The 25072-nt window shown below is 49.4% G+C and overlaps 1 protein-coding gene across 1 annotated transcript; it reads right to left on the reverse strand.

Moving 5' to 3' along the window:
- LOC117970977 (neuralized-like protein 4) lies at positions 1 to 24654 on the reverse strand. Its single transcript, XM_059015353.1, is given in 31 exon segments — positions 1 to 2082; positions 2563 to 2722; positions 2839 to 2951; positions 3608 to 3752; positions 4589 to 4696; positions 4835 to 4928; positions 5352 to 5531; positions 6110 to 6268; positions 6838 to 7002; positions 7121 to 7264; positions 8167 to 8265; positions 10273 to 10488; positions 11067 to 11212; positions 11637 to 11765; positions 12339 to 12514; positions 13492 to 13570; positions 14186 to 14262; positions 14881 to 15082; positions 16249 to 16411; positions 16943 to 17028; positions 18527 to 18708; positions 19507 to 19777; positions 20305 to 20377; positions 20784 to 20872; positions 21595 to 21706; positions 22305 to 22624; positions 23271 to 23336; positions 23942 to 24005; positions 24007 to 24343; positions 24345 to 24376; positions 24643 to 24654. Coding segments are annotated over 31 exon segments (4404 nt in total). The 3' UTR covers positions 1 to 1877.
- Between the last annotated feature and the right edge of the window lie 418 nt (positions 24655 to 25072).

Consider the following 25072-nt stretch of genomic DNA (forward strand, 5'->3'; position numbering starts at 1 on the left):
AAGTGAATTTACTGCACCTAAAAAAACAAATCTGCACAATTATCCAAACTATAAAAAAAATCAACTAATATACAATACACAAAGGGCAATTAAAATGAAGGTAGTTGCTTTTAAAGCAGAGATTTTAATCAAAGCTTCACCCCTGCCGTTCTGTGTCAGCCGTTCAGTTTCCTTGCACTGGAGTTTAAAGCTTGGTGAATCTCCCCCCCTGCATGGTGCATTACTTCAGAGAGACAGGGACGGACAGGTTTAACTTGTCAAGGTGACTGTGCATCAATCCGGTATCAATGACAAACGCTTCACAAAGTCTTTCAGCTCTGAAGTTTGAATTCACAGACTTCTACAGCTGGAGGATGTGGACTCCACTCCCTCAAGCGATAAAACTTACTGTTTAAAGTCTAAAAAAAAAATTCCTTCTTCCACGTGTTGCACCTCCACTGGTCTGGAGTGTGGAGTTTTGAAAGAAACACGCGTTTTCATTTTAAAACCAGATCTGGTCCTACAGGAAGTTCTCAGTTTCTATACCCGACTCCGAGGAGATCTGTTCCCCTTGCATTTCTGAGGTCAACCCAGCAGCATCTCCTGGGTCACGTTACTGGCTTGAAAGCGCGTCGGTCAACAGGGGGAAACAGCTGATTGGTTAATAAGCCGCTGAAAGGGGCGGGGACAGTTCCTGGACGTATTCAGGGTTGGGGGTCAATTCAATTAACATTTCTTTATTTATTTATTTATTTATTTATTTAACTGACCCCCCCCCCCCCGCCCCCAACGTGAATTCAATATTTTTCTTACTTCTAAAATGTCCACGTTTTAGATGATTGCTTGTCTGCTTGACCTGCTGTAACAAGACCATTCACACCTATGCAAGCGTACAGTGCATCCCAAACCAGCACCCCATTATGAGACTGTGAAGAGATCCTCCACACTTTAGCACAGGGGAGACCGCATCACCCAGCTGCAAGATCATCGACCAAGACACTGAAAAACACCTTGAAAACGTCCGTCACTGAATTTCCAAAGCTTTCTTTAACAGGTCTAAGTGTACCAGTGTATTTTATAGCTCCTGGATGATTGGATTTCACGAATCGCCCTTCCACTTGCCCTCCTTCTCCACCGACAAACTCCAAAAAAAGCTGTGGAGAGTTTGTCCCAAAGTTTGCACATCTTCAGTCTTTGATTTAATTTATTTTTTTCTCCAAAAGTTTTAAAAAGAATTCTAAAGCGTTACTATTAATTTGTGCATTTCAGAAAAAAAAAAATAATCCAAGTTTTATTTAAATCATTTGGAGGAATTTTTAGTTCCCCAAATAACTGGATGTAGGAGAGAGAGAGAGGGATAGAACATGGACAACGTGGAATTAAACTGAGTCTGTGCCTCTCTCCCCTCTCTCTCCAGATCCATCTCGATGTTCCTGAAGTTTTGAGATTCATAGCTCCCCCCTCTCTCCGCCTCCCTGCTCCATGAGGCGTCTGTAGATCAGCTGTGAGTCCGTGCCTCTCTCCAGGTCATTAGAGCTTCACACAGTCTCGATGTTTCTGAAGGTTGAAGTCCGTGCCTCTCTCCAGATCATTAGGGCTTCACACAGTCTAGATGTTTCTGAAGGTTGAAGTCCATGCCTCTCTCCAGATCATTAGAGCTTCACACAGTCTCGATGTTTCTGAAGGTTGAAGTCCATGCCTCTCTCCAGATCATTAGAGCTTCACACAGTCTCGATGTTTCTGAAGGTTGAAGTCCATGCCTCTCTCCACATCATTAGAGCTTCACACAGTCTCAATGTTTCTGAAGGTTGAAGTCCGTGCCTCTTTCCAGATCATTAGAGCTTCACACAGTCTAGATGTTTCTGAAGCTCCCCTCCTACCCCCCCCCTCCACCCCCCCTACTCTATCCTGATCAGGAGTCCGTACAGCAGGGTGCCCCCCTTCTCCTTGCTGATCCACTCGATCTCGCTGTTGCTGAATCGGGGGTCCAGGGCCTCGCTCAGCCCCAGGCTCTGCGCCCCGATCTTGTAGGAGCCAGGACGCACACACACCTGCAGGGCTACCTGGGCATGGTGACAGCGCAGAGAGCGGGGGTCCCTGAATCTGAGAGAGACAGAGAGACACAGAGAGAGAGAGAGAGAGAGGGAGAGGGAGAGAGAGACAGAGACACAGAGAGAGAGAGAGGGAGAGGGAGAGAGAGAGAGACAGAGAGAGAGAGAGAGAGAGAGAGAGAGAGAGAGAGGAGAGAGAGAGAGAGAGGAGAGAGAGAGAGAGAGGTGAGACGGGGGGGAGCCAACCAACCAATAAGACACACCTAAGCTTGTTACCTACACACAACTGGGGCTGATCAAGCTGGTAGTAAAACCTGGACTGGGTGACACTGCTGTGCAATAGAAGTCTTATTCCCATCCCTGCATTAACTACACACACACAAAGATACAGACACAGAAAGACAGAGACACACAGAGATCGAGAGACACAGACAAAGATACACACACACACAGACACACAGACAGACAGAGCCACACACAGACACACAGACAGACAGAGCCACAGAGCTGGGGTGTTTTTGGGGCGACTCACTGCACTTTGGGGGCAAAGTTGTCCAGACCGGAGTAGCGCATGGTCGGGGAGAGCTGCACTTTCACCTCCTCTCTCTCGGGGGCGCTGTTCTCCTCTGGCTCGCTGTAGCCGTTCTGCACGTCACCCTTGGTCTGCGCTGCAGAGAATATCGACGCACTGCCTGTGAGCGAGAGAGGAGGAGAGAAAGGAGGGAGAGGGAGAGGAAAAGGGGGTTAATCCACTTACGAATAACACTGAAAGGCTGGTTTCACAAACCCCCGTGGTCACCGTGCCCACCTGTAACGAGCTCGCTCTGGTCCAGGGTCCTGCGCAGCGCCCCCACGCTCGTACCGTGGTATGCCATGTGCCACTTCTTGAAGGTGTTGGCCGCGTCACAGCGTGGGTTAATCCTGCAACAGCAAAACACACACCACAAGTCAAGACCTCGTGCACCTACTCGTCCATTCACTGGCAAAAGCTGCTCCCAATCCCTGATTTCTATGGATATGAAATCTAAACCGAAGCCAGTTTGGGAATCTGGTGGCCATTTTTTTAATTTAGCAGACGCCTTTATCCAAGGCGACTTACAGAGACTAGGGTGTGTGAACTATGCATCAGCTGCAGAGTCACTTACAACTACGTCTCACCCGAAAGACGGAGCACAAGGAGGTTGAGTGACTTGCTCAGGGTCACACAGTGAGTCAGTGGCTGAGGTGGGATTTGAACCGGGGACCTCCTGGTTATTCAAAGGGTTATCAAGGCCATGCGCTACGAGGAAAGATGAAATTAAATCCCTTTGGCTTAGAAAAAAAAAAAGGAATGGAACTCCAATCGAAACACACTGACCAGCAGGGGTGCAACTACACGCTTATGCCACGGTACGCATCACAAGAACACCTTGCAAGGACCTCCGCTGTGCTTTTGGTCTCGTATCACAGTACAAACGACGCGTCACGCACGGCGCAGCGCGGTTCAAGAGGTTTTCTTGAACTGCAGGATAAGCGCGTTTTGAAGTCGCGGTTAAGAATGCACGCTCCTCTAGCTCAGGTTAGCAGGGTCTGGGCACCTCAGCGAGAAGCAGCACCAGCCGAAGGGCGCAGCGTAGTCCCGGGGGGGCTCCCCTCTCTTGTAGTATGCCTCGTCCCCGCGCAGCTTGTGGCACGACTCACAATAGCACAGGTTAGCCTTGAGGTCTTCATTGAAGTAACCGTCTGTGATGGAGAGAGAGGGAGAGAGAGGGAAGAAGGGGGGGAGAAGGAGAGAGAGAGAGAGAGAGAGAGAGAGAGAGAGAGAAGTGCGGGAGGGGTGAGAGGGGAAAGAGATATTGAAAAGGGAGTGAAAGATAGAGAGGGAGGGATAGAGAGAGGGAGAGGTGCAGGAGGGGTGAGAGGGGAAAGAGATAGTGAAAAGGGAAAGAAGGATAGAGAGAGAGGGAGGTATAGAGAGAGGGAGAGATAGAGAGAGGGAGAAGTGTTAAGAATCTGGGATCAGGAATGAGAGAATTGTAAAGTCACGTATGTACAGTTCTCTCATTTTCATTGTTCACATTTTCTGGCTGCTGCGGGATGAGACAGTGAGGGAAAGCCTAGTGATGGAGATCAGCAGGGGGCGGGGCTAACTGACCTGGCAGGGAGAGCAGGGGGGCGGGTCTGACTGACCTGGCAGGGTGAGGGAGGGGGCGGGGCTGACTGACCTGGCAGGGAGAGCAGGGGGGCGGGGCTGACTGACCTGGCAGGGAGAGGGAGGGGGCGGGGCTGACTGACCTGGCAGGGAGAGCAGGGGGGCGGGGCTGACTGACCTGGCAGGGTGAGGGAGGGGGCGGGGCTGACTGACCTGGCAGGGAGAGCAGGGGGGCGGGGCTGACTGACCTGGCAGGGAGAGGGAGGGGGCGGGGCTGACTGACCTGGCAGAGTGAGGGAGGGGGGCGGGGCTGACTGACCTGGCAGGGAGAGCAGAGGGGGGCGGGTCTGACTGACCTGGCAGGGTGAGGGAGGGGGGCGGGGCTGACTGACCTGGCAGGGAGAGCAGGGGGGCGGGGCTGACTGACCTGGCAGGGAGAGCAGATCTTTGAAGCGGCTGCACAGCGCCTGGTATTCACACATCTTCATGGGGTTCACCTCAAGAGGGGGGGTCCAGCACACGCTCTCTTTGATACCTGGACACACACACACGGCACATTACTGCAAGAGTCTCCAAACACCTCCGTTATCCGAAGAGACAGACACAGACATAACTACAGATAGAGAGAGCACCACAGAGCTTTATTACCAAAAGCCACTGGTTCAGAACTCACCATCTACCATGTCTGCCTTCTCCATGTCGCCTTGGCAACGGGGGTTGCTGCTGTCTCCACCCACCGCCGGCACATCGTTGGTAACTATGGTAACCTGCCGGGGCAACAGAACGATCGTGGGATGGAGTTACTCACGGTTACAGAGGCAATGTTTACACTATTGTTGGGCAGTCTTTTAATATAAAACTACACATTTGTACTGTCGAATGTTTTTATAGTTACAGGGTACGTAATGTTTGAAAACTAGGATTTGTGGTACAAACGTTTTGACTTGAGGTCTTTCTCAATGCCTTCCCTGCAGGTGTCCGCTCTGAGCTCACTGGACGCCTGGACGGTAGGGTTCGCTGCAGCGCGATGAGGAGGTGAAACAGTCCCTGTCAGTTTGGCCTCCCTGACCCGCGATTGAGGAAGACATGGAAAAAGACCTCTGGTGGAAACGTTTGTCACTGAATTTATTCAGCCCTTCTGAGCGTTTCACAGGTCTGGATGGGCTGCTGTGCTCCGAGCTCCACGCTACCTGCTCACACTGGCCGTACAGATCCAGCAGAGGGAAGCAGGGGCTGGGGATGTCTTGGGCGGCCACCCCCTGGTCCATGCCGTTCACATACAGGTGCAGGCAGCTGTTAGCGTCCACCAGCAGCCCCAGCACCGTCCCCTCGGGACATGTGTCCAAGTTGGGGCCGTAGTTGTCGCAGATCTGGAGGGAGGGAGAGAGACAGAAGGGCTGAAAAAAATATCATCCAGAACTTTATAACGCTTGTATACTTCACCACACCTCTCTATGCATTGTACAGCATAGCTAAGCCTTGTAAAGCACAGAGAGGTGTGGTAAAGCATAGGGAAGCATTGTAAAGCACAGAGAGGTCTGGTAAAGCATAGGGAAGCATTGTAAAGCACAGAGAGGTGTGGTAAAGCATAGGGAAGCATTGTAAAGCACAGAGAGGTCTGGTAAAGCATAGGGAAGCATTGTAAAGCACAGAGAGGTCTGGTAAAGCATAGGGAAGCATTGTAAAGCACAGAGAGGTGTGGTAAAGCATAGGGAAGCATTGTAAAGCACAGAGAGGTGTGGTAAAGCATAGGGAAGCATTGTAAAGCACAGAGAGGTCTGGTAAAGCATAGGGAAGCATTGTAAAGCACAGAGAGGTGTGGTAAAGCATAGGGAAGCATTGTAAAGCACAGAGAGGTGTGGTAAAGCATAGGGAAGCATTGTAAAGCACAGAGAGGTATAAGGGTGCTGGAGGGGGCTGGTGGGGGCGGGCAGCGCTGGCCGCTCACCTTGAGTGAGTTGTGGAAGACGCAGCCTCTCTGCAGCAGCCAGGAGGAGCGCTTGAGGCAGCAGGCAGTGGAGGGGAAGCTGCTCCTCTCCAGAGAGCTGCCAATCACTCCCAGAGACAAGGAGGAGGTCCACGTGGGGTTCAAGCGATCAATCTGCACCTGCGGACAGAACACACACACACAGAGGCAAAGACACACAGGCACACACACACACACAGGTACAGACACACACACACACAGGTATAGACACACACACAGAGGTACGCACACACACACACACACACACACACACACACACAAGGGATGTTAATAGTTTGAACATTTAAATATTTAACCCTTTCCTGCATGGAGACCTCATATGGGTTACCGATATAAAAATATGGGGACACATGGAAGATTAGCAAGCAAATGCATGATGACCTTAGCAACAGGTGAATCCTAGAACACACGGTGCACAGACTATAAGGACACTGTCTCAGAGTGTGTGGTGGGGTTAGGGTCAGGGTCTCAGAGTGTGTGGTGGGGTTAGGGTTGGTGTTAGGATCTCAGAGTGTGTGGTGGGGTTAGGGTTGGTGTTAGGGTCTCAGAGTGTGTGGTGGGGTTAGGGTTGGTGTTAGGGTCTCAGAGTGTGCGGTGGTGTCATTGATATGAAACAGGTTCATTTTCACAGCAGCCAGGGGAAGACGCAAAGGATTGTGGGTGAGCTGCATTTCGGACTGAACTCTGACCTGGAAGAGCTGCTGTCGGGGGAGGGGCTGGTTCGTGACCAGCAGGCCCTGGTTGTAGCTGGAGACGCGGGTGGCAGTGAGGTTCTGATTGGACAAGAGGATGTTCTTCCCATGATTCTCCAGGAACTGCATCGTGGTGGGAACCAGAGGAGCCTCATTCTCACACTGAGAGAGACACACAGGAGACAGTCAGAGCAGTTTCTCTTAAACTTTAGACTATCATAAAAGTTAATTCCCTCCGCTCCCCAGTCTCCTTCCTCTCCCAGTCCCCCTCCCCTCTCACCGGAGTGGGCTCCTCTTCCTCCTCACTGCAGATCTCTGAAGACAGGGAGGGGACCTTGGTGCCCTCAGTCTCGTCCAGAACAGTGGAGCTCACGACTGACACCGCTGTCACGCGACCGTACAGGTCCAGCACCGCGTACACATTCTGAAACACAGGCAGGGATCAGCGCGTACAGACAGCGCGCCGCGTACACATTCTGAAACACAGGCAGGGATCAGCGCGTACAGACAGCGCGCCGCGTACACATTCTGAAACACAGGCAGGGATCAGCGCGTACAGACCGCGTACACATTCTGAAACACAGGCAGGGATCAGCGCGTACAGACAGCGCACCGCATACACATTCTGAAACACAGGCAGGGATCAGCGCGTACAGACCGCGTACACATTCTGAAACACAGGCAGGGATCAGCGCGTACAGACAGCGCGCCGCGTACACATTCTGAAACACAGGCAGGGATCAGCGCGTACAGACACCGCGCCGCGTACACATTCTGAAACACAGGCAGGGATCAGCGCGTACAGACAGTGCACCGCGTACACATTCTGAAACACAGGCAGGGATCAGAGACTAAACGATACAATGAAATTAAATATATATATTAAAAATCAATGATTGATGGACACGTCAACTTTTAACGTTTCATGCAACTATATAAATAATTCTGGGAGTTACATTGACACAAAGTAAAAGACAACTGCTCTGGCCAAAAGTTTTGCATCACCCTGTAGAATGAACTGATTTCATAAAGTAGAATGAAACCTGCTGAATAATGTTACGTTAACATATTGAATTACACACCCGGTTTTTTCCATGTACTTAATTGACAAAAATGGAAAAATGTGACATTTCGAAATCTAACACTAAATACTACTGTACTACTATTATGGCTTCTGGTAGACTTACTGCAATATCATTGTGTAGTTTCTTTGATTACATGATGTTAAATAAAAGATCTAATATGATGGCAAACTTTTGACCCCAGCTGCAGAATGTGTGCCCAGTTGGCTCTGGGCTCCGCAGTGGCTGGCTAGCTGGCCGGTACCTTGGCTACTGCAGTGGCAGCTGGCCCCATGTCCTCTCCGTCGATCAGGATGTGCATGGAATCATCACTGCATCGCTTCACACCCACACGATTCCCCACCTGCAGAGACACACACAGATCAATCAGCCACCTTCAGAGACAGCAGGGTAGAGAACACACTGCAGAGCGCTCGAGCAGTATAGGAAAGAGAACTCCACTCTCCACACTGCAGAGCGCTCTAGCAGTATAGGAAAGAGAACTCCACTCTCCACACTGCAGAGCGCTCTAGCAGTATAGGAAAGAGAACTCCACTCTCCACACTGCAGAGTGCTCTAGCAGTATAGGAAAGAGAACTCCACTCTCCACACTGCAGAGCGCTCTAGCAGTATAGGAAAGAGAACTCCACTCTCCACACTGCAGAGCGCTCTAGCAGTATAGGAAAGAGAACTCCACTCTCCACACTGCAGAGCGCTCTAGCAGTACAGGAAAGAGAACTCCACTCTCCACACTGCAGAGCGCTCTAGCAGTACAGGAAAGAGAACTCCACTCTCCACACTGCAGAGCGCTCTAGCAGTATAGGAAAGAGAACTCCACTCTCCACACTGCAGAGCACTCTAGCAGTATAGGAAAGAGAACTCCACTCTCCACACTGCAGAGCGCTCTAGCAGTATAGGAAAGAGAACTCCACTCTCCACACTGCAGAGCGCTCTAGCAGTATAGGAAAGAGAACTCCACTCTCCACACTGCAGAGCGCTCTAGCAGTATAGGAAAGAGAACTCCACTCTCCACACTGCAGAGCGCTCTAGCAGTATAGGAAAGAGAACTCCACTCTCCACACTGCAGAGCGCTCTAGCAGTATAGGAAAGAGAACTCCACTCTCCACACTGCAGAGCGCTCTAGCAGTATAGGAAAGAGAACTCCACTCTCCACACTGCAGAGCGCTCTAGCAGTATAGGAAAGAGAACTCCACTCTCCACACTGCAGAGCGCTCTAGCAGTATAGGAAAGAGAACTCCACTCTCCACACTGCAGAGCGCTCTAGCAGTATAGGAAAGAGAACTCCACTCTCCACACTGCAGAGCGCTCTAGCAGTACAGGAAAGAGAACTCCACTCTCCACACTGCAGAGCGCTCTAGCAGTATAGGAAAGAGAACTCCACTCTCCACACTGCAGAGCGCTCTAGCAGTATAGGAAAGAGAACTCCTCTCCACACTGCAGAGCGCTCTAGCAGTATAGGAAAGAGAACTCCACTCTCCACACTGCAGAGCACTCTAGCAGTATAGGAAAGAGAACTCCACTCAACACTGCAGAGCGCTCTAGCAGTACAGGAAAGAGAACTCCACTCTCCACACTGCAGAGCGCTCTAGCAGTATAGGAAAGAGAACTCCACTCTCCACACTGCAGAGCGCTCTAGCAGTACAGGAAAGAGAACTCCACTCTCCACACTGCAGAGCGCTCTAGCAGTATAGGAAAGAGAACTCCACTCTCCACACTGCAGAGCGCTCTAGCAGTGTAGGAAAGAGAACTCCACTCTCCACACTGCAGAGCGCTCTAGCAGTACAGGAAAGAGAACTCCACTCTCCACACTGCAGAGCGCTCTAGCAGTACAGGAAAGAGAACTCCACTCTCCACACTGCAGAGCGCTCTAGCAGTACAGGAAAGAGAACTCCACTCTCCACACTGCAGAGCGCTCTAGCAGTATAGGAAAGAGAACTCCACTCTCCACACTGCAGAGCGCTCTAGCAGTGTAGGAAAGAGAACTCCACTCTCCACACTGCAGAGCACTCTAGCAGTATAGGAAAGAGAACTCCACTCTCCACACCGCAGAGCGCTCTAGCAGTGTAGGAAAGAGAACTCCACTCTCCACACTGCAGAGCGCTCTAGCAGTATAGGAAAGAGAACTCCACTCTCCACGCTGCAGAGCGCTCTAGCAGTATAGGAAAGAGAACTCCACTCTCCACACTGCAGAGCGCTCTAGCAGTGTAGGAAAGAGAACTCCACTCTCCACACTGCAGAGCGCTCTAGCAGTATAGGAAAGAGAACTCCACAGTTTGTCCGCTGGACTCAGTTTCTTCCAGTTTCCCTCTCCCTGATGAAGGCTCTATGCTGTGTGTCTGCGTGTTCTCACCCTCAGTCGATCCAGAGAGCACCCGTAGTTCTGTTTCTGAAGGGTACCGTTGCGCCGGACCTCTGAGCCCGTGACCAGCCAGGTGACCTTTGTGCGGAGGTCGAGCAGGCGTGAGGACAGGCCAGGGAAGGTGCAGGGGATGTCTGCCGGCTGCAGGGTGGTCAGTCCAATGTGGAGAGAGCCTGACCACTGCTCGTCCACCTCATCAATCTTCACCTGGAGAGAGAGAGAGAGAGAGAGAGAGTCAAAATTAAAACCGGGGTCACAACCTCACGTTAGCCCTGCTGCACCCAGTCCTGGGGTTCAGAGCTCCCCTCAATGAAGTCTGTTATTATTATTAATATTGAAATGATCAGGAGCCAGGAGTTTGAGCAGGGTTACAAACTCACACTAGCCCTGCTGCTGCTGCTGCTGCTGCTGCTGCTGCTGCACCCAGTCCTGGATTTCAGAGCTCCCCTCAATGAAGTCTGTTATTATTATTAATATTGAAATGATCAGGAGCCAGGAGTTTGAGCAGGGTTACAAACTCACACTAGCCCTGCTGCTGCTGCTGCTGCTGCACCCAGTCCTGGGGTTCAGAGCTCCCCTCAATGAAGTCTGTTGTTATTATTAATATTGAAATGATCAGGAGCCAGGAGTTTGAGCAGGGTTACAAACTCACACTAGCCCTGCTGCTGCTGCTGCTGCTGCACCCAGTCCTGGGGTTCAGAGCTCCCCTCAATGAAGTCTGTTATTATTATTATTAATATTGAAATGATCAGGAGGCAGGAGTTTGAGCAGGGTCACTGATTTACCTCGAAGAGCTCGTCTGATTTGAGCTCCTTGATGCTGAAGACGATGCCATGCGAGTATCCGCCCCCTCGCACAGCCTGGCAGCCCTCGCTCTGCAGCATCACGTTCTTCCCGTGGTTACTGTGGAGCCGGTGAGCCACCCCCGGGACTGGAGAGAGAGAGAGAGAGAGTGTGAACCAGGGACACACACATACATACATACACACACACACACTGTGAACCAGGAACTCTCAGACACACACACTCACTGTGAACCAGGGACACACACACTCACACACACTGTGAACCAGGGACTCTCAGACACACACACTCACTGTGAACCAGGGACACACACACACTCACACACACTGTGAACAAGGGACTCTCAGACACACACACACACACACACACACACACACACACTGTGAATCAGGGACAGTCACACACAGACACAGGGCTTGGATTAGGGGAGCCCATGACGCACCCTGCCCTTTGCGCGGCAGGACTTGGATTAGGGGAGCCACTGGGAGCCGGCAGCAGCATCTCCCTGACCCTCCCCCCTCTCATGCAGCTAGCTCAGTTCAGTATGGTACCTGGAGAGTGAATGGGGAAGCTCTTCTCTGTGATGTTGCAGGTGGACAGACTGTTATCCAGAGGGCCGGAGGAACTTGTGATGGCCACCTGGACACACTGACCGTACAGATCAATAACTGCAAACACCTCTGGAAAGAGAGAGAGAGATTTATCAGATTCACCAGCAGGAGGCACTGTGGCAGACACAGGGTTATGAAACTGAACTGGGAGTTCCAGTTTCGGAGACTGTGTGACTCCCCCTGCACACCACGCGGCCGTGCCTTTACCAGGGGAGACCCTCGGGGACCCCTGCGCTCCCCTGACTGTGCGACTCCCCCCTGCACCCCACGCAGCCGTGCCTTTACCAGGGGAGACCCTCGGGGACCCCTGCGCTCCCCTGACTGTGTGACTCCCCCCTGCGCACCACGCGGCCGTGCCTTTACCAGGGGAGACCCTCGGGGACCCCTGCGCTCCCCTGACTGTGTGACTCCCCCCTGCACACCACGCGGCCGTGCGTTTACCAGGGGAGACCCTCGGGGACCCCTGCGCTCCCCTGACTGTGTGACTCCCCCCTGCACCCCACGCAGCCGTGCCTTTACCAGGGGAGACCCTCGGGGACCCCTGCGCTCCCCTGACTGTGTGACTCCCCCCTGCACACCACGCGGCCGTGCCTTTACCAGGGGAGGCAGATTTAGAGATATCAAATCTGTATCTGCGCTCACCTTTCTCAGCGGGCAGCCCCGAGCAGGCCACGCCCTGGTCCACGCCGTTGATGTAGTAGTGCAGGTCCCCCGTGGCCGAGCGCATCATCCCGATCCTGGAGCCCGTGGTCAGGGAGTCCAGGTCACAGCCGTAGTTGTTGCGCATGGTGTTGCCGTCCTGCATGATGGCCGTGCCACTGCGCAAAGCAACGCCACACACTCGATTTAATAAAAAGCGTTTGATGCTCAGGACCTTGCAATAATCTATTTATTTACAGCTTTTAAAATTACCAAAGAACTCTTGCAATATCTATTATTTGATGATCAGGATCTAACCCCCCCCTCCTCCTTTACAAGGGGGTCCCAGGAAACAGTAGCTATCGTACTAAACATTACAAAGATATATTCACAGTATGGTCCCTTAATGTAGTAGGTACATTTGACCAGTGCATACTGCATTGGCTTATACAGTAGCATGCACATTTATCAGAACACCCCATTGCTTCTGTAGTTTTCTGATTTGCTGTGCATGTGAAATCAAACCCTTGGAACCGAAAATCCTGGAAAATTGTCAAAAACGAGGCAAATTAGCGATCGTCTAACACAACACGCAATTCATGTGAAACAGTAAGAGAAAAGGCACTCATGGTAAAACTTTATAGATGCTTAATTAAAAGCAGAAAGCGGTCTCACATTTTCACACACGAGAGCCTGTTTCTGTATCGCTGATTACTGAGCGGAAATTGAGATTCTCACACCCAGAGGTTTTCATGCAGGCAGGTATATAAAGGACATCAATTATCAATTAATGGGGCAGCAGTGTGGAGTAGTGGTTAGGGCTCTGGACTCTTGACCGGAGGGTCGTGGGATCAATCCCAGGTGGGGGACACTGCTGCTGTGCCCTTGAGCAAGGTACATTACCTAGATTGCTCCAGCAAAAACCCAACTGTATAAATGGGTAATTGTATGTAAAAATAATGTAATTGTATGTAAAAATAATGTGATATCTTGTAACAATTGTAAGTCGCCCTGGATAAAGGCGTCTGCTAAGAAATAAATAATAATAATAATACACGTGCACACTGCTGTACTCTTGTTTATATATAAAACATTTTTAGTTGGCTGTGACAGTTTATTTTGACGATGGCTCTGTGTTCCTGCCCTGCAGTGTTACCTGAGCATCCAGGTATCGTAGTCGATGTCAGTCATGGTGTTGGGAAACTCCAGCTCCCCCGGCCTGATCGCAGTCACTCCTGCATTATTATGAAAATCACATGTCAGAAATCAACCAAATCGCACTGCAGAGTTTGTCCAAATTCAGGTCATCCTGTGCACAGAACACCACACCCGATTCCAGCATTCAAAAACAGAAACAAACGCGCACGCACACACACACACACAGGTACCTTTAAGAAAATGTTACTGGGATTGCAGGAATTTAAAAAAAAGAAAAAATAATTAATTAAAACTGCTACAATCTGAACAAGGTTAAAAAACGTTCTTTAATGGATTAAATTGGTTCTACTCGCTAAACCCACAGCAGAAAGTTCTGCATCACCCAGAATTTTGTTTTATTTAACATCAGGCAACGAAAGAAAACTACTAAATTATCTTGCAAAAGTCCTCCGGAAGCCAGAACAGTAGTACAGTAGCATTTCATGTCAGATTTTCGAAATGTCACATTTTTCATTAAGTAGATGGGGAAAAACTTCAAAGCGGTGTGCGATTCAATATGTTAAAACATCACATTGTTCAGCGGGTTTCATTCGAATGCATGAAGCACAATTCGATGATCCTATAGGGTGATGCAATGCTTTTGGCTGTAGATGTAGTTTTGCTGTATAAAGGGGGTGCCAGACTCCACTCACCAGCCTCAATAGACCCCGACCAGCGATCCACCATCTTCTGAATCACGATTTCAAAGAGCTCTCCGTCCCGCAGGGACCTGTCAAAGCAACAGCACAGGGAGACGGTCAGCGAGAACACAAGCGGTAACTGTCAGGGAGTTCATATACCCCCCCCAAGTGTATGCGATTCACAATCCGTCTATATTTTACTGTAGCCTGTCTGACTACGATTCCCAGAATGCATTACACGTCCCAGAATATCACCCCAGCCCCTGTGGAAGCTGTTTATTATTAATTGTTTATTTAGCAGACACCTTTATCCAAGGCGACTTACAGAGACTAGGGTGTGTGAACTATGCATCAGCTGCAGAGTCACTTACAACTACGTCTCACCCGAAAGACGGAGCACAAGGAGGTTAAGTGACTTGCTCAGGGTCACACAATGAGTCAGTGGCTGAGGTGGGATTTGAACCGGGGACCTCTTGGTTACAAGCCCTTTTCTTTAACCACTGGACCACACAGCGGTCTCTGTTTGGAGAGTGCCCTCAGAGCTCAGCTTTTAAAAAACTTGCCAGTTACATATTAAAAAGTTAAAAGCTTGTGCAGAAACTCCCCAAACCAACCCACATTTTTCTAGATAACAGCCCCCAATCCCGCCCCACAATTTCAAGCACTGCTGCAGCACTGTCCAGGTCTTTGTGGAGAGCGCCCCCTACCTGTTGGAGATGACGATGGCGTCGTTGAACTCGCTGCGACAGTTCTGTCTCAGGGCGGTCCGGCCCCCGTTGGTGATGACAGCATTGCTGCCGTGGAGATGATGGAAGCGAAGGTCATTGGCCGACACCACTGAGCAAGGGCTGCTGGGAGACAGCTGGTTGTTGCCCTCGGAGATATCGTCGGGGAGGGGGGGCAGATCCGCTGGAAGTGAAGGAGGAGGGGTTACAACACCAGTCACATGGTACAGATGTACAATCCTCCCCCCTTTATAATGCTCTGAACACAAGTTTTGCATCACCCTGTAGGATTAGCTAATTCTGCTTCATGAAGTCGAACGAAACCTGCTGAATCATGTGACGTTAACATATTGAATTACACACCACTTTGTAGTTTTCCAGATACTGAACGAAAGACATATTTCAAACATGAAATACTACTGTACTACTATTATGGCTTCCGGTGTAGACTTTTGCAAGATCATTTTGTAGTTTATTTGATTACATGATGTTAAATAAAAAGATCTAAAATTATGTTCATATAGTTTTAGCTATTTTTTTTTTATTAAATGTCTCAATCCAAATATTCCAGGTGATGCAGAACGTTTGGCCACAGCTGTAATTATATTTGTCCCATAATGCCCTTTCACCAGCACTGTCTCGTTCTCGTTACAAGGTGGAGCACTGTGACATAGTCTTGACTATATTATGATGAAACAGGGGCACGGTCATGTTGCAAACCCTGTTTATTCATTTTAAAAATCGCTGGTTTTGCATAGGGGTTCCCAGTGGCTGGTTTTGCACAGGGGTTCCCAGTGGCTGGTTTTGCACAGGGGTTCCCAGTGGCTGGTTTTGCACAGGGGTTCCCAGTGGCTGGTTTTGCACAGGGGGTCCCAGTGGCTGGTTTTGCACAGGGGGTCCCAGTGGCTGGGTTTGCACAGGGGTTCCCAGTGGCTGGGTTTGCACAGGGGTCCCAGTGGCTGGGTTTGCACAGGGGGTCCCAGTGGCTGGGTTTGCACAGGGGTTCCCAGTGGCTGGTTTTGCACAGGGGGTCCCAGTGGCTGGTTTTGCACAGGGGGTCCCAGTGGCTGGGTTTGCACAGGGGTTCCCAGTGGCTGGGTTTGCACAGGGGTTCTCAGTGGCTGGGTTTGCACAGGGGTTCCAGTGGCTGGTTTTGCACAGGGGTTCCCAGTGGCTGGGTTTGACAAGGGGTTCCCAGTGGCTGGTTTTGCACAGGGGTTCTCAGTGGCTGGTTTTGCACAGGGGTTCCAGTGGCTGGGTTTGCACAGGGGTTCCCAGTGGCTGGGTTTGCACAGGGGTTCTCAGTGGCTGGTTTTGCCCAGTGCTGTATTTGTATGATGCAGCCCTTACCCATGTCATCCATGATGGTAGCCTGGGCTGCCTGTCCATACAGATCCACCACAGCGTACACACTGTGGGGCACATTCCAGGCAGCGGGACCCTGAGCCACTCCGTTCACAAAGAAGTGCAGACTGCCATCGTCCTTCCGTACCACCCCCACCGTATCACCAGCCTGGGGAGAGGGGAGGGAGAGGAGCGGCCATCATCAAAATCAAACTCTCAGTCAAGCAGACCAGCGTTTGGGCTCTAGTGCCTTCATCAGTGTTATGAAACTAGAAGAGACTGAGTCAAGCAGACCAGCGTTTGGGCTCTAGTGCCTTCATCAGTGTTACTGAAACTAGAAGAGACTGAGTCCACCGTTTCAACTACTGCCTTCAAATCAGCAAAACAGAGAATATGGTAAATAAATACATAGAAGTCAAACAGGCAAACATTGGGGCCAATACTCAAAACATGTGTCCATTGATTAAATATCTCACCCAAAAGAGAAAATGGATCCAATGGATCACACTGCTACGCAATGGGAGTCTTATTTCCATCCCTGAAGGATCCCGGTGATTCAGCATCAACAACATGACCAGGTAACCCTAGACAGCCCATTCCACCCCCTCACCACTCTCTGTGTGAAGAAGCGTCTCCTTCCCTCTGTCCTGAGCCTATCTCCAGCTGTGTCTGGCGGTCCTGGTTCCTGTGCTGTGCTTACCTTCAAGCGGTCCAGGTTGTGTCCGTATTCGTCCAGGATCGTGGTTCCGTTGTGCATGACTCCATTCCCGGTCATCATCCAAGTACCTGCAAAGGAAGAACGTCAATCAATCGACCAATCAATCAATCAATCAATCAATCAATCAATCAATCAACCAACCAATCAATCGACCAATCAATCAATCAGCCAATCAATCAATCAGCCAATCAATCAATCAGCCAATCAATCAATCAATCAATCAATCGACCAATCAATCAGCCAATCAGCCAATCAGCCAATCAGCCAATCAATCAATCAGCCAATCAATCAATCAGCCAATCAATCAATCAGCCAATCAATCAATCAATCAATCAATCAATCCCTTTATTTACCCAAACGAGTCAACCGAGAACAGATTCTCGTTTCTAATGACGAGCTGGCAAGAGGCTTGCAATACCAGAGGTTCCCAGCCCCGGTTCCTGGGGACCCCCTGGTGTGTCTGCTGGTTTTCATTCACACCGAGATCTCGACTGCTGAACCAGACCCTTCACTGAACTGATCATTTGCTTAAATTAGACCTTTTAAATTGTGTTCAGCTCTTAGACAGTTGCAGAGTTCAAAGTTACTTCTAAAACGTTACAACCAACTTCAAATCTGCAGCTGCTTAAGAGCTGAAAACTATTTAGCAGCAGTGTGGAGTAGTGGTTAGGGCTCTGGACTCTTGACCAGAGGGTCGTGGGTTCAATCCCCAGTGGGGACACTGCTGCTGTACCCTTGAGCAAGGTACTTTACCTAGATTGCTCCAGTAAAAACCCAACTGTATAAATGGGTAATTGTATCAAAAAAATAATGTGATATCTTGTAGCAATTGTAAGTCGCCCTGGATAAGGGCGTCTGCTAAGAAATAAATAATAATAATAATAATATTTAAAAAGGTCTAATTAAGCAAATGATCAGTTCAATTGAGGGTCTAGTCAAGTAATTAAGAGCTCAGTGTGAATGAAAACCAGCAGGTTCCCCTGGACCATGGTTGAGAACCACAGCCCTGCACCCCCACAGCAAACAACATGAAACACAATGAATAAAGAGTACAGGTTACAAACTAGAAGCAAAGAAAGGAATGGATTAAACTCCTATACAACAGGAGTCTCATTGTCCTGCATTGTCACTGCAATTTAACATCACTAGACTAGACCGTACTGGAATTACACAGCAACTGCAGTTTGATTGAACTGGAATTGCATTGCAGGGATGGGAAGAAGACTCCTATTGCATAGCTGTTTGATCCATTCCTGGTTTTGCTTCTAGTTTTTAGGTCGGACACACCTGAGCTTGTTACCTACGCACACTGCGACTAATCAAGCTGGTAGTAAAACCTGGAATGGGTCAAACAGCTATGCAATAGGAGTCCGATTCCCATCCCTGCAATGCAATTCCAGTACAGTCTAACTGCAGTTGCAATGTAATTCCAGTACAGTCTAGTGATGTTAAATTGCAGTGACAATGCAGGGATGGAAATAAGACTCCCGTTGTTTGATCCACTGTTATCCAGGGCTGGAGTTGCGAAGCCCAGGGACGGGAGTCTCGGATCAGGGGGGGCAGTACCTGAGCGGAGGTTGGTCATGGTGGAGGGCAGCTGCAGGTAGGCGGGGTTGTGGGTGGTGACTCCGATCTCGATCGACCCCGCCCACTTGTCCACCATCTTGTCAATGCGCACCTGGAAGACCTCGTTGCTGCGCAGGGGGCGGGCGCTCAGGACCACGCCGTGGTTGAAATCGTCCGTGGCACTGCGGAGAGATCAGGGGGGCCATAAACAGTTTCGCTGACATTGCAGTTGGAATGACAACGCTACTGTGTTCAATGTGAGTTACAGTGACGCTGCAGTAATCGCATTTATAAATGACATTCAAAGTAACAGAGATAGCTGTACACACGAACATGTGGACTGTTTATTCTACCCAGCAGTGATCACAGATACAAACATACTAGAGAACGTTTGTTCAAACAAACAGGGGAGTCACTGAAAGTGGTTGAAAATCCGAGAACGTTCTCTCAGTGTAAAACACAACCTGGCACTGTGAATGATTCAGCTCGGAAAGGGGTGGCAACTGGAATTGATCAATTATAAGGTAATTATAATTACACAATTACAATTGTAATTGATTCCAGTGATGTAATTTATGACACAAAGGAATTTCAGACCGCATCCCATAATAGTCAGGGGGTTCGGAGTGAATATCCACTGAAAGCGGTTGAAAATCCGAGAACGTTCTCTCAGTGTAAAAACACAACCTGGCGCTGTGAATGATTCAGCTTGGATAAGGGGTGGCGCTGCACTGGAATCGATCAATTATACAGCAATTACAATTACACAATTACAATTGTAATTGATTCCGGGTCTGTCAGGAGACACAGGGGCTCAAATGTGCAGTTTAGTATGAAGTGAGGAAAGCGTCCCACCCAGACATCCTGCATTGGTTGCAATCCGATCACACTGCGGGTGCCACAGCACTTGGAGACTGCTCATTAAAATAAAACACACGGTTCAGGTTTCCTTCTCCGCCCCCCCTGGAGCGGCGACTCACTGTGGCCGCAGCGCGGTCCTGCCCTCGTTGATGATGGCCGCTTTCTGGCCGCAGTTGAGGTGGAAGAGCAGCCGGTCGCTGTCGGGGTCTCCTCCCAGCTGCAGGGCGCCGCGTCCCCGCCCCACGTCGGGGGACAGCGCCCGCATGATGGCGTTGTTCCTCCGCAGACGGTCGCTGTGGTTGTGGTTGTGGACGATGGTCACCTTGACCGCCATGCCGTAGAGGTCAACCACGCCGTACACCGTGGGGGGGGTCTGTGTGGCAGCTATACCTGGGGGAGGGGGGTGGGGAGGGGAGGTGGAGATCAAACCCAGAACTATGAAACGCTCCGAAATACTCAACGAAAAAACGTGTCAATGTCTTTATACATAACAATCAAACTTTCAATAATGTTGCATTTACAATTATTACAGGAAACTTAAATTCAAACCTTTTGAAGTCTTTCTCAATGTCTTCAATCGAAATACTAATGCTCCTAGTAAAACCAGGAATGGATCAAGCTGCAGTGCAATGGGAGTCTTACTGCCATCCCTATGGCTTTACTAGTCTAATAAGACACACCTGAGCTTGTTACATATACACTATGGCTAATCAACCTCATAGTAAAAACAGGAATGGATCAAACTGCTGTGCAACGGGAGTCTTATTGCCATCCCTGTACTGCTACATGAGGGGAGCAGATCTGTGTCTAATCTGAAGTGCGTCTCTGTGCTGGAAAGGCTAGAGACCTTGCTGAGCTGGCTAGTGGGACAGAGGGACAGTGGGACAGTAGGACAGAGGGACAGTCGGCTCTCTCACCCTGGTCGATGCCGTTGATACAGAAATGCAGCGCTCCGCCCACTTTCCTCATCAGCCCGATGTGATCCCCTTCCTGTGCAGGGAGAGGAGGGGCTCAAACTCCACACACTCACACACATTCCGACACTCTCTGTGCTAAAGAATGTCCGTACCAAGTGTCAGCACAATTAGACAAGCGCCTTTTGAGACGTATGTACAAATGTACTTAACAGACAGACTCCCTACAAAGCGCGACAGACAGCCCCAGATACTGATTGCTTAAATGGTGCTAAAGAATGTCCTTACCAAGTGTCAGCACAATTAGACAAGCCCCTTAAGATACATGTGAAATTATAAGTGTATGGCTACACAGACACTTTGTCACAACTGGAGAGGCAAACGCCTGCTGTCTAATATCATTTATCTATGAATTGCTCAGCGTTGAAACAAAAAAGTTTACAATGTAAACTAAATAGGAAGGTGTGTTCCCTGTGTCGTACCTGCAGCTCATCCAGACTGAACTCACAGTATTCCCGGCGCGTCCCCTTCCCGTTGGTCAGAATCCCACAGCCACTCATCATAATGGTGCCTGGATTGGAGACAGCGCCACACGCTGTAGTTTAACAGCAGCTTCACAGAGAGCCAGCAGCAGAGGCTTTTAAAATGTGTGCTGAATGCAAGGGTCATATTATACAGCCTAAATGTGATCATGGTGTATTTCACCTTGGAGTTAAATAACATCCACATTTCAAAGCACGAAGTTGATATGCATGGATAACAGATATGTGAATATGTGTGTAATTTCCATCCATCCATCCATCCATCCATCCATCCATCCATCCATCCATCCATCCATCCATCCATCCATCCATCCATCCATCCATCCATCCATCCATCCATCCATCCATCCATCCATCCATCCATCCATCCATCCATCCATCCATCCATCCATCCATCCATCGTGTGGAGTAGTGGTCAGGGCTCTGGACTCTTGACCGGAGGGTCGTGGGTTCAATCCCAGGTGGGGGGACACTGCTGCTGTACCCTTGAGCAACCCAACTGTATAAATGGGTAATTGTATGTAAAAATAATGTGATATTAATGTGAATGTGTAACAATTGTAAGTCGCCCTGGATAAGGGCATCTGCTAAGAAATAAATAATAATAATAATAATAATAATAATAATAATAATAATAATAATAATAATAATAATAATAATAATAATAACTTACATTTTTAGCGTGTGGACCATAACAAAAAAAACACATATATATTCTGCTAACGGTGATACAACAGTGCCCCAAATCTACCTGATCTCAGGTTGGTCATGGTGGCAGGGTAGTCCAGGTTATTGGGGTTGTGAGTCGTCACTCCGATCTCTATCGAACCCGACCACTTGTCGACCAGCTTGTCAATGCGGATCTGAGGGCAGACGGAGACAGAGGAAAAGCAATTACTGTGAAATCCTGCAGCTCATTTAGAAACGCTACAGGCAATAGGATTCTAACAGGCGTATCTGAGCAGCACAATTCACTCTTACTGTTAACTATACTCTATTTAAATATTGGTTTGCATTGTAACCTTATACTGCTCTGTAACACCTGCAAGTCTCCTTGAATAAAGGCGTCTGCCAAATAAATAATAATACAGTGACAAACATTTCTAGGCGTCTTCAATCAAAATGCTAAAAAAGAAACTAAAGTCAATGAAATGTTTCCGCTAGATGTCTTTAATGTTTTCAAAGCGGGCTGAAGTTGCTGGACAGCACACACTTTTTAATAAACATTTACACTTTTATTAAAACAAACAGCTCAGGAGAACCCGAAAGTCAGCGGCTGTCCTCCGATCCCCTCTTTATAAACTCTGCAGCGCATGCGCGCCGCCGCCCCCTGGAGGTCAAGCCCTGCAGGTGTTGCGTTCAGCGGGCGCCGGTAGGGGGTCGCTGTAGCGCGCCCGAGCCAATGCTCCCTGTGGAATCGTGGGGTGCTGAGGCTCCCCTGAATTACTCAATCGAGGTTACCTCGAAGGTCTCGTTGTCCCTCAGTGGCCGGTTGGTCATCACCACCCCGTTGTTGAACTCGTCCAGGGGCCGTCGGCGCTCCGCGGTCTTGTTGTTGTTGCTCAGCTTGATGAGCGTGCCGCACTTTTCGTGGAACAGCAGGGCATCGTTCGTGGTGACCCCGCCCACCGGGGAGACTCCGCCCACCGGGGAGACCCCTCCGACCCCTCCCCCAGGTATCTCCAGCAGACCCCCCCCGCTGTCGCTACTCCCCCCGCCTCCGCAGCACGCCGACAGGATCGCGTTGTTCACGACACTGGAGAGCTCCTGCTCTGTGAAATCTAAGGGACAGACGGACAGACAGGTTACAATCCAAACCCAGTTTGCTTTTATCTAGATCACACACTTTCAGGAACCTGGCAGCCGGTTTAGTTTGCTTCCTCCTGGGACACGGTTGGGCACACTGTACAGAGCGGCCAGATTTCTTTCGCATAGGAAATATGTTAAAGATTGCTCTGAAATTCAATCAATAATCAATCAATATTTATTTTATATAGCGCCTTTCGTAGTGGACCACCATCACAAAACGCTTTACAAGATAGTGAAGGACAATGCACATTAAATACAGTGAAATACAGGACATGAAATACAACAGTACAAAACAATGCAAATACATTAAATACAGACATAATACAATTAAATACAAGGCTAGGATGTGAATTTGAATGTTTGTGGATGCGTGCGTCAAATTACTGTATAGTAATTCTAGAAAACATGATCAATTTTCGTGATATTTGTAGGCTGTGAAATAAGACTTTTTACAGTGAAAAAAAGATAAAACACCCTTTGCTCTATGTTACCAGAATAACAAAAACACGACTTTGAAACGAAATGTTTAAAAAAATGCTTCGTTATCTTTCATACGGTGTACTGCCGAGCGACCCTCCCCGAAATACGTTGTAGTGACCCTGTCCTGCTGCGACTCACCATTCTCTGTATCCAGGCTGTTTGGGAGCTTGTCTGGACGACTTTGGCTCTGAAGCAACACTGGTACTAAGAGGAGAGAGAGAGAGAGAGAGAGAGAGAGAGAGAGAGAGAGAGAGAGAGAGAGAGAGAGAGAGAGAGAGAGAGAGAGAGAGAGAGAGAGAGAGAGGAGAGAGAGAGAGAGAGAGAGAGAGAGAGAGAGAGAGAGAGAGAGAGAGAGAGAGAGAGAGAGAGATGAGAGAGAGAGAGAGAGAGAGAGAGAGAGAGAGAGAGAGAGAGAGAGAGGAGAGAGAGAGAGAGAGAGAGAATCTTTTGTTGGACCAGAGGAATAAAGACAGCATTGAATTGATTCATTTAGCTTCATAAAGTTCAATGAAACCTGGTGAAAAATGTTACGTTAACATTTTGAAAAATGTGACATTTCGAAATCTGACACAAAATACTACTGTACTGCTATCATGGCTTCCGGTACAGACTTTTTTTTTTTTTTTTGAGAGATCATTTTGTAGTTTCTTTGTATTACATGATGTTAAATAAAAGATTTCAATTATCATATAGTTTTTTGTTTTTTTTTTAAATTATGTCTCAATCTTAATTCTAGGCGATACAAAACTTTTGGCCACATCTGTGGTGCTAAACTGTGACCCCAAAACCCTCGGAGTGTCCCTCTCAACCTTCCTCCTCCACTGCGGGAGCTGGTAATGCAGCCTCCTCCCTCTGCTCCTCCACCTCCCCCTCCTCCCTCCTCCCCCTCTCTCTCCGAGGGGGGCTCACAAGACTCCACGGTGATCTGGGTGCACTTCCCGTACAGATCCACCACGGCCCACACCCGGGGGGGCAGCCCGAAAGCCGCCACGCCGCAATCGTGGCCGTTCACCCACAGATGCAGCTCCCCCTGCGCGGTGCGCTGGATCCCCACGCGGTCCCCCTCCAACAGCTGGTCCAGGTCTCTCCCGTACTCCTCCAGGATGGAGCGCCCGTCCCGCAGCACCGAGCAGCCAGACACCACCCAGGACCCCCCCTTGAGGCCCGTGGCGCTGCTGGGGAAGTCAGCGAGGACGGGTCCAAGGCGGTCACCCGATCTCAATGGAACCACTCCACGAGTTCACCTGCAAAGCGCAGAGGCAAGTCAGCGACACACAGCGTTCACTATTATTATTAATTTCTTAGCAGCACCCTTATCCAGGGTGACTTACAATTGTGACAAGATATCATATTATTTTTATATACAATTACCCATTTATACAGTTGGGTTTTTACTGGAGCAATCTAGGTAAAGTACCTTGCTCAAGGGTACAGCAGCAGTGTCCCCCCCCACCTGGATTGAACCCACGACCCTCCGGTCAAGAGTCCAGAGCCCTAACCACTACTTCACACTGCTGACCATATTAGCCAAAAAGAGGGGGTCCAGCGGTTAGAGAAAAGGGTCTTGATACCAGGAGGTTCAAATCCCGCTCAGCCACTGACTCCCTGTGTGTGTGTGACCCTGAGCGAGTCACTGAACCTCCTTGTGCTCCGTCCTTCGGATGAGACGTCAAACAAACAAGCTCCTATTGGAAGTGACTCTGCAGCAGCAGCAGCAGTTGTTGATGATGCAGAGTTCACCCCCTAGTCTCTGTAAGTCGCTTTGGATAAAAGCATCTGCTAATTGACTAAATAATAAAATCACACAAATAATAATAATTCATTATAAAGCGACAGACTAGGGGGTGAGCTAATACTTCATCAGCTGCTGCTGTTGCTGCTGCAGAGTCACTTCCAATAGGACCTCGTTTATTTGACGTCTCGTCCGAAGGCTCATTTTC

Source organism: Acipenser ruthenus, chromosome 50 (genome assembly GCF_902713425.1).
Source record: "Acipenser ruthenus chromosome 50, fAciRut3.2 maternal haplotype, whole genome shotgun sequence".
Classification (NCBI taxonomy): domain Eukaryota; kingdom Metazoa; phylum Chordata; class Actinopteri; order Acipenseriformes; family Acipenseridae; genus Acipenser; species Acipenser ruthenus.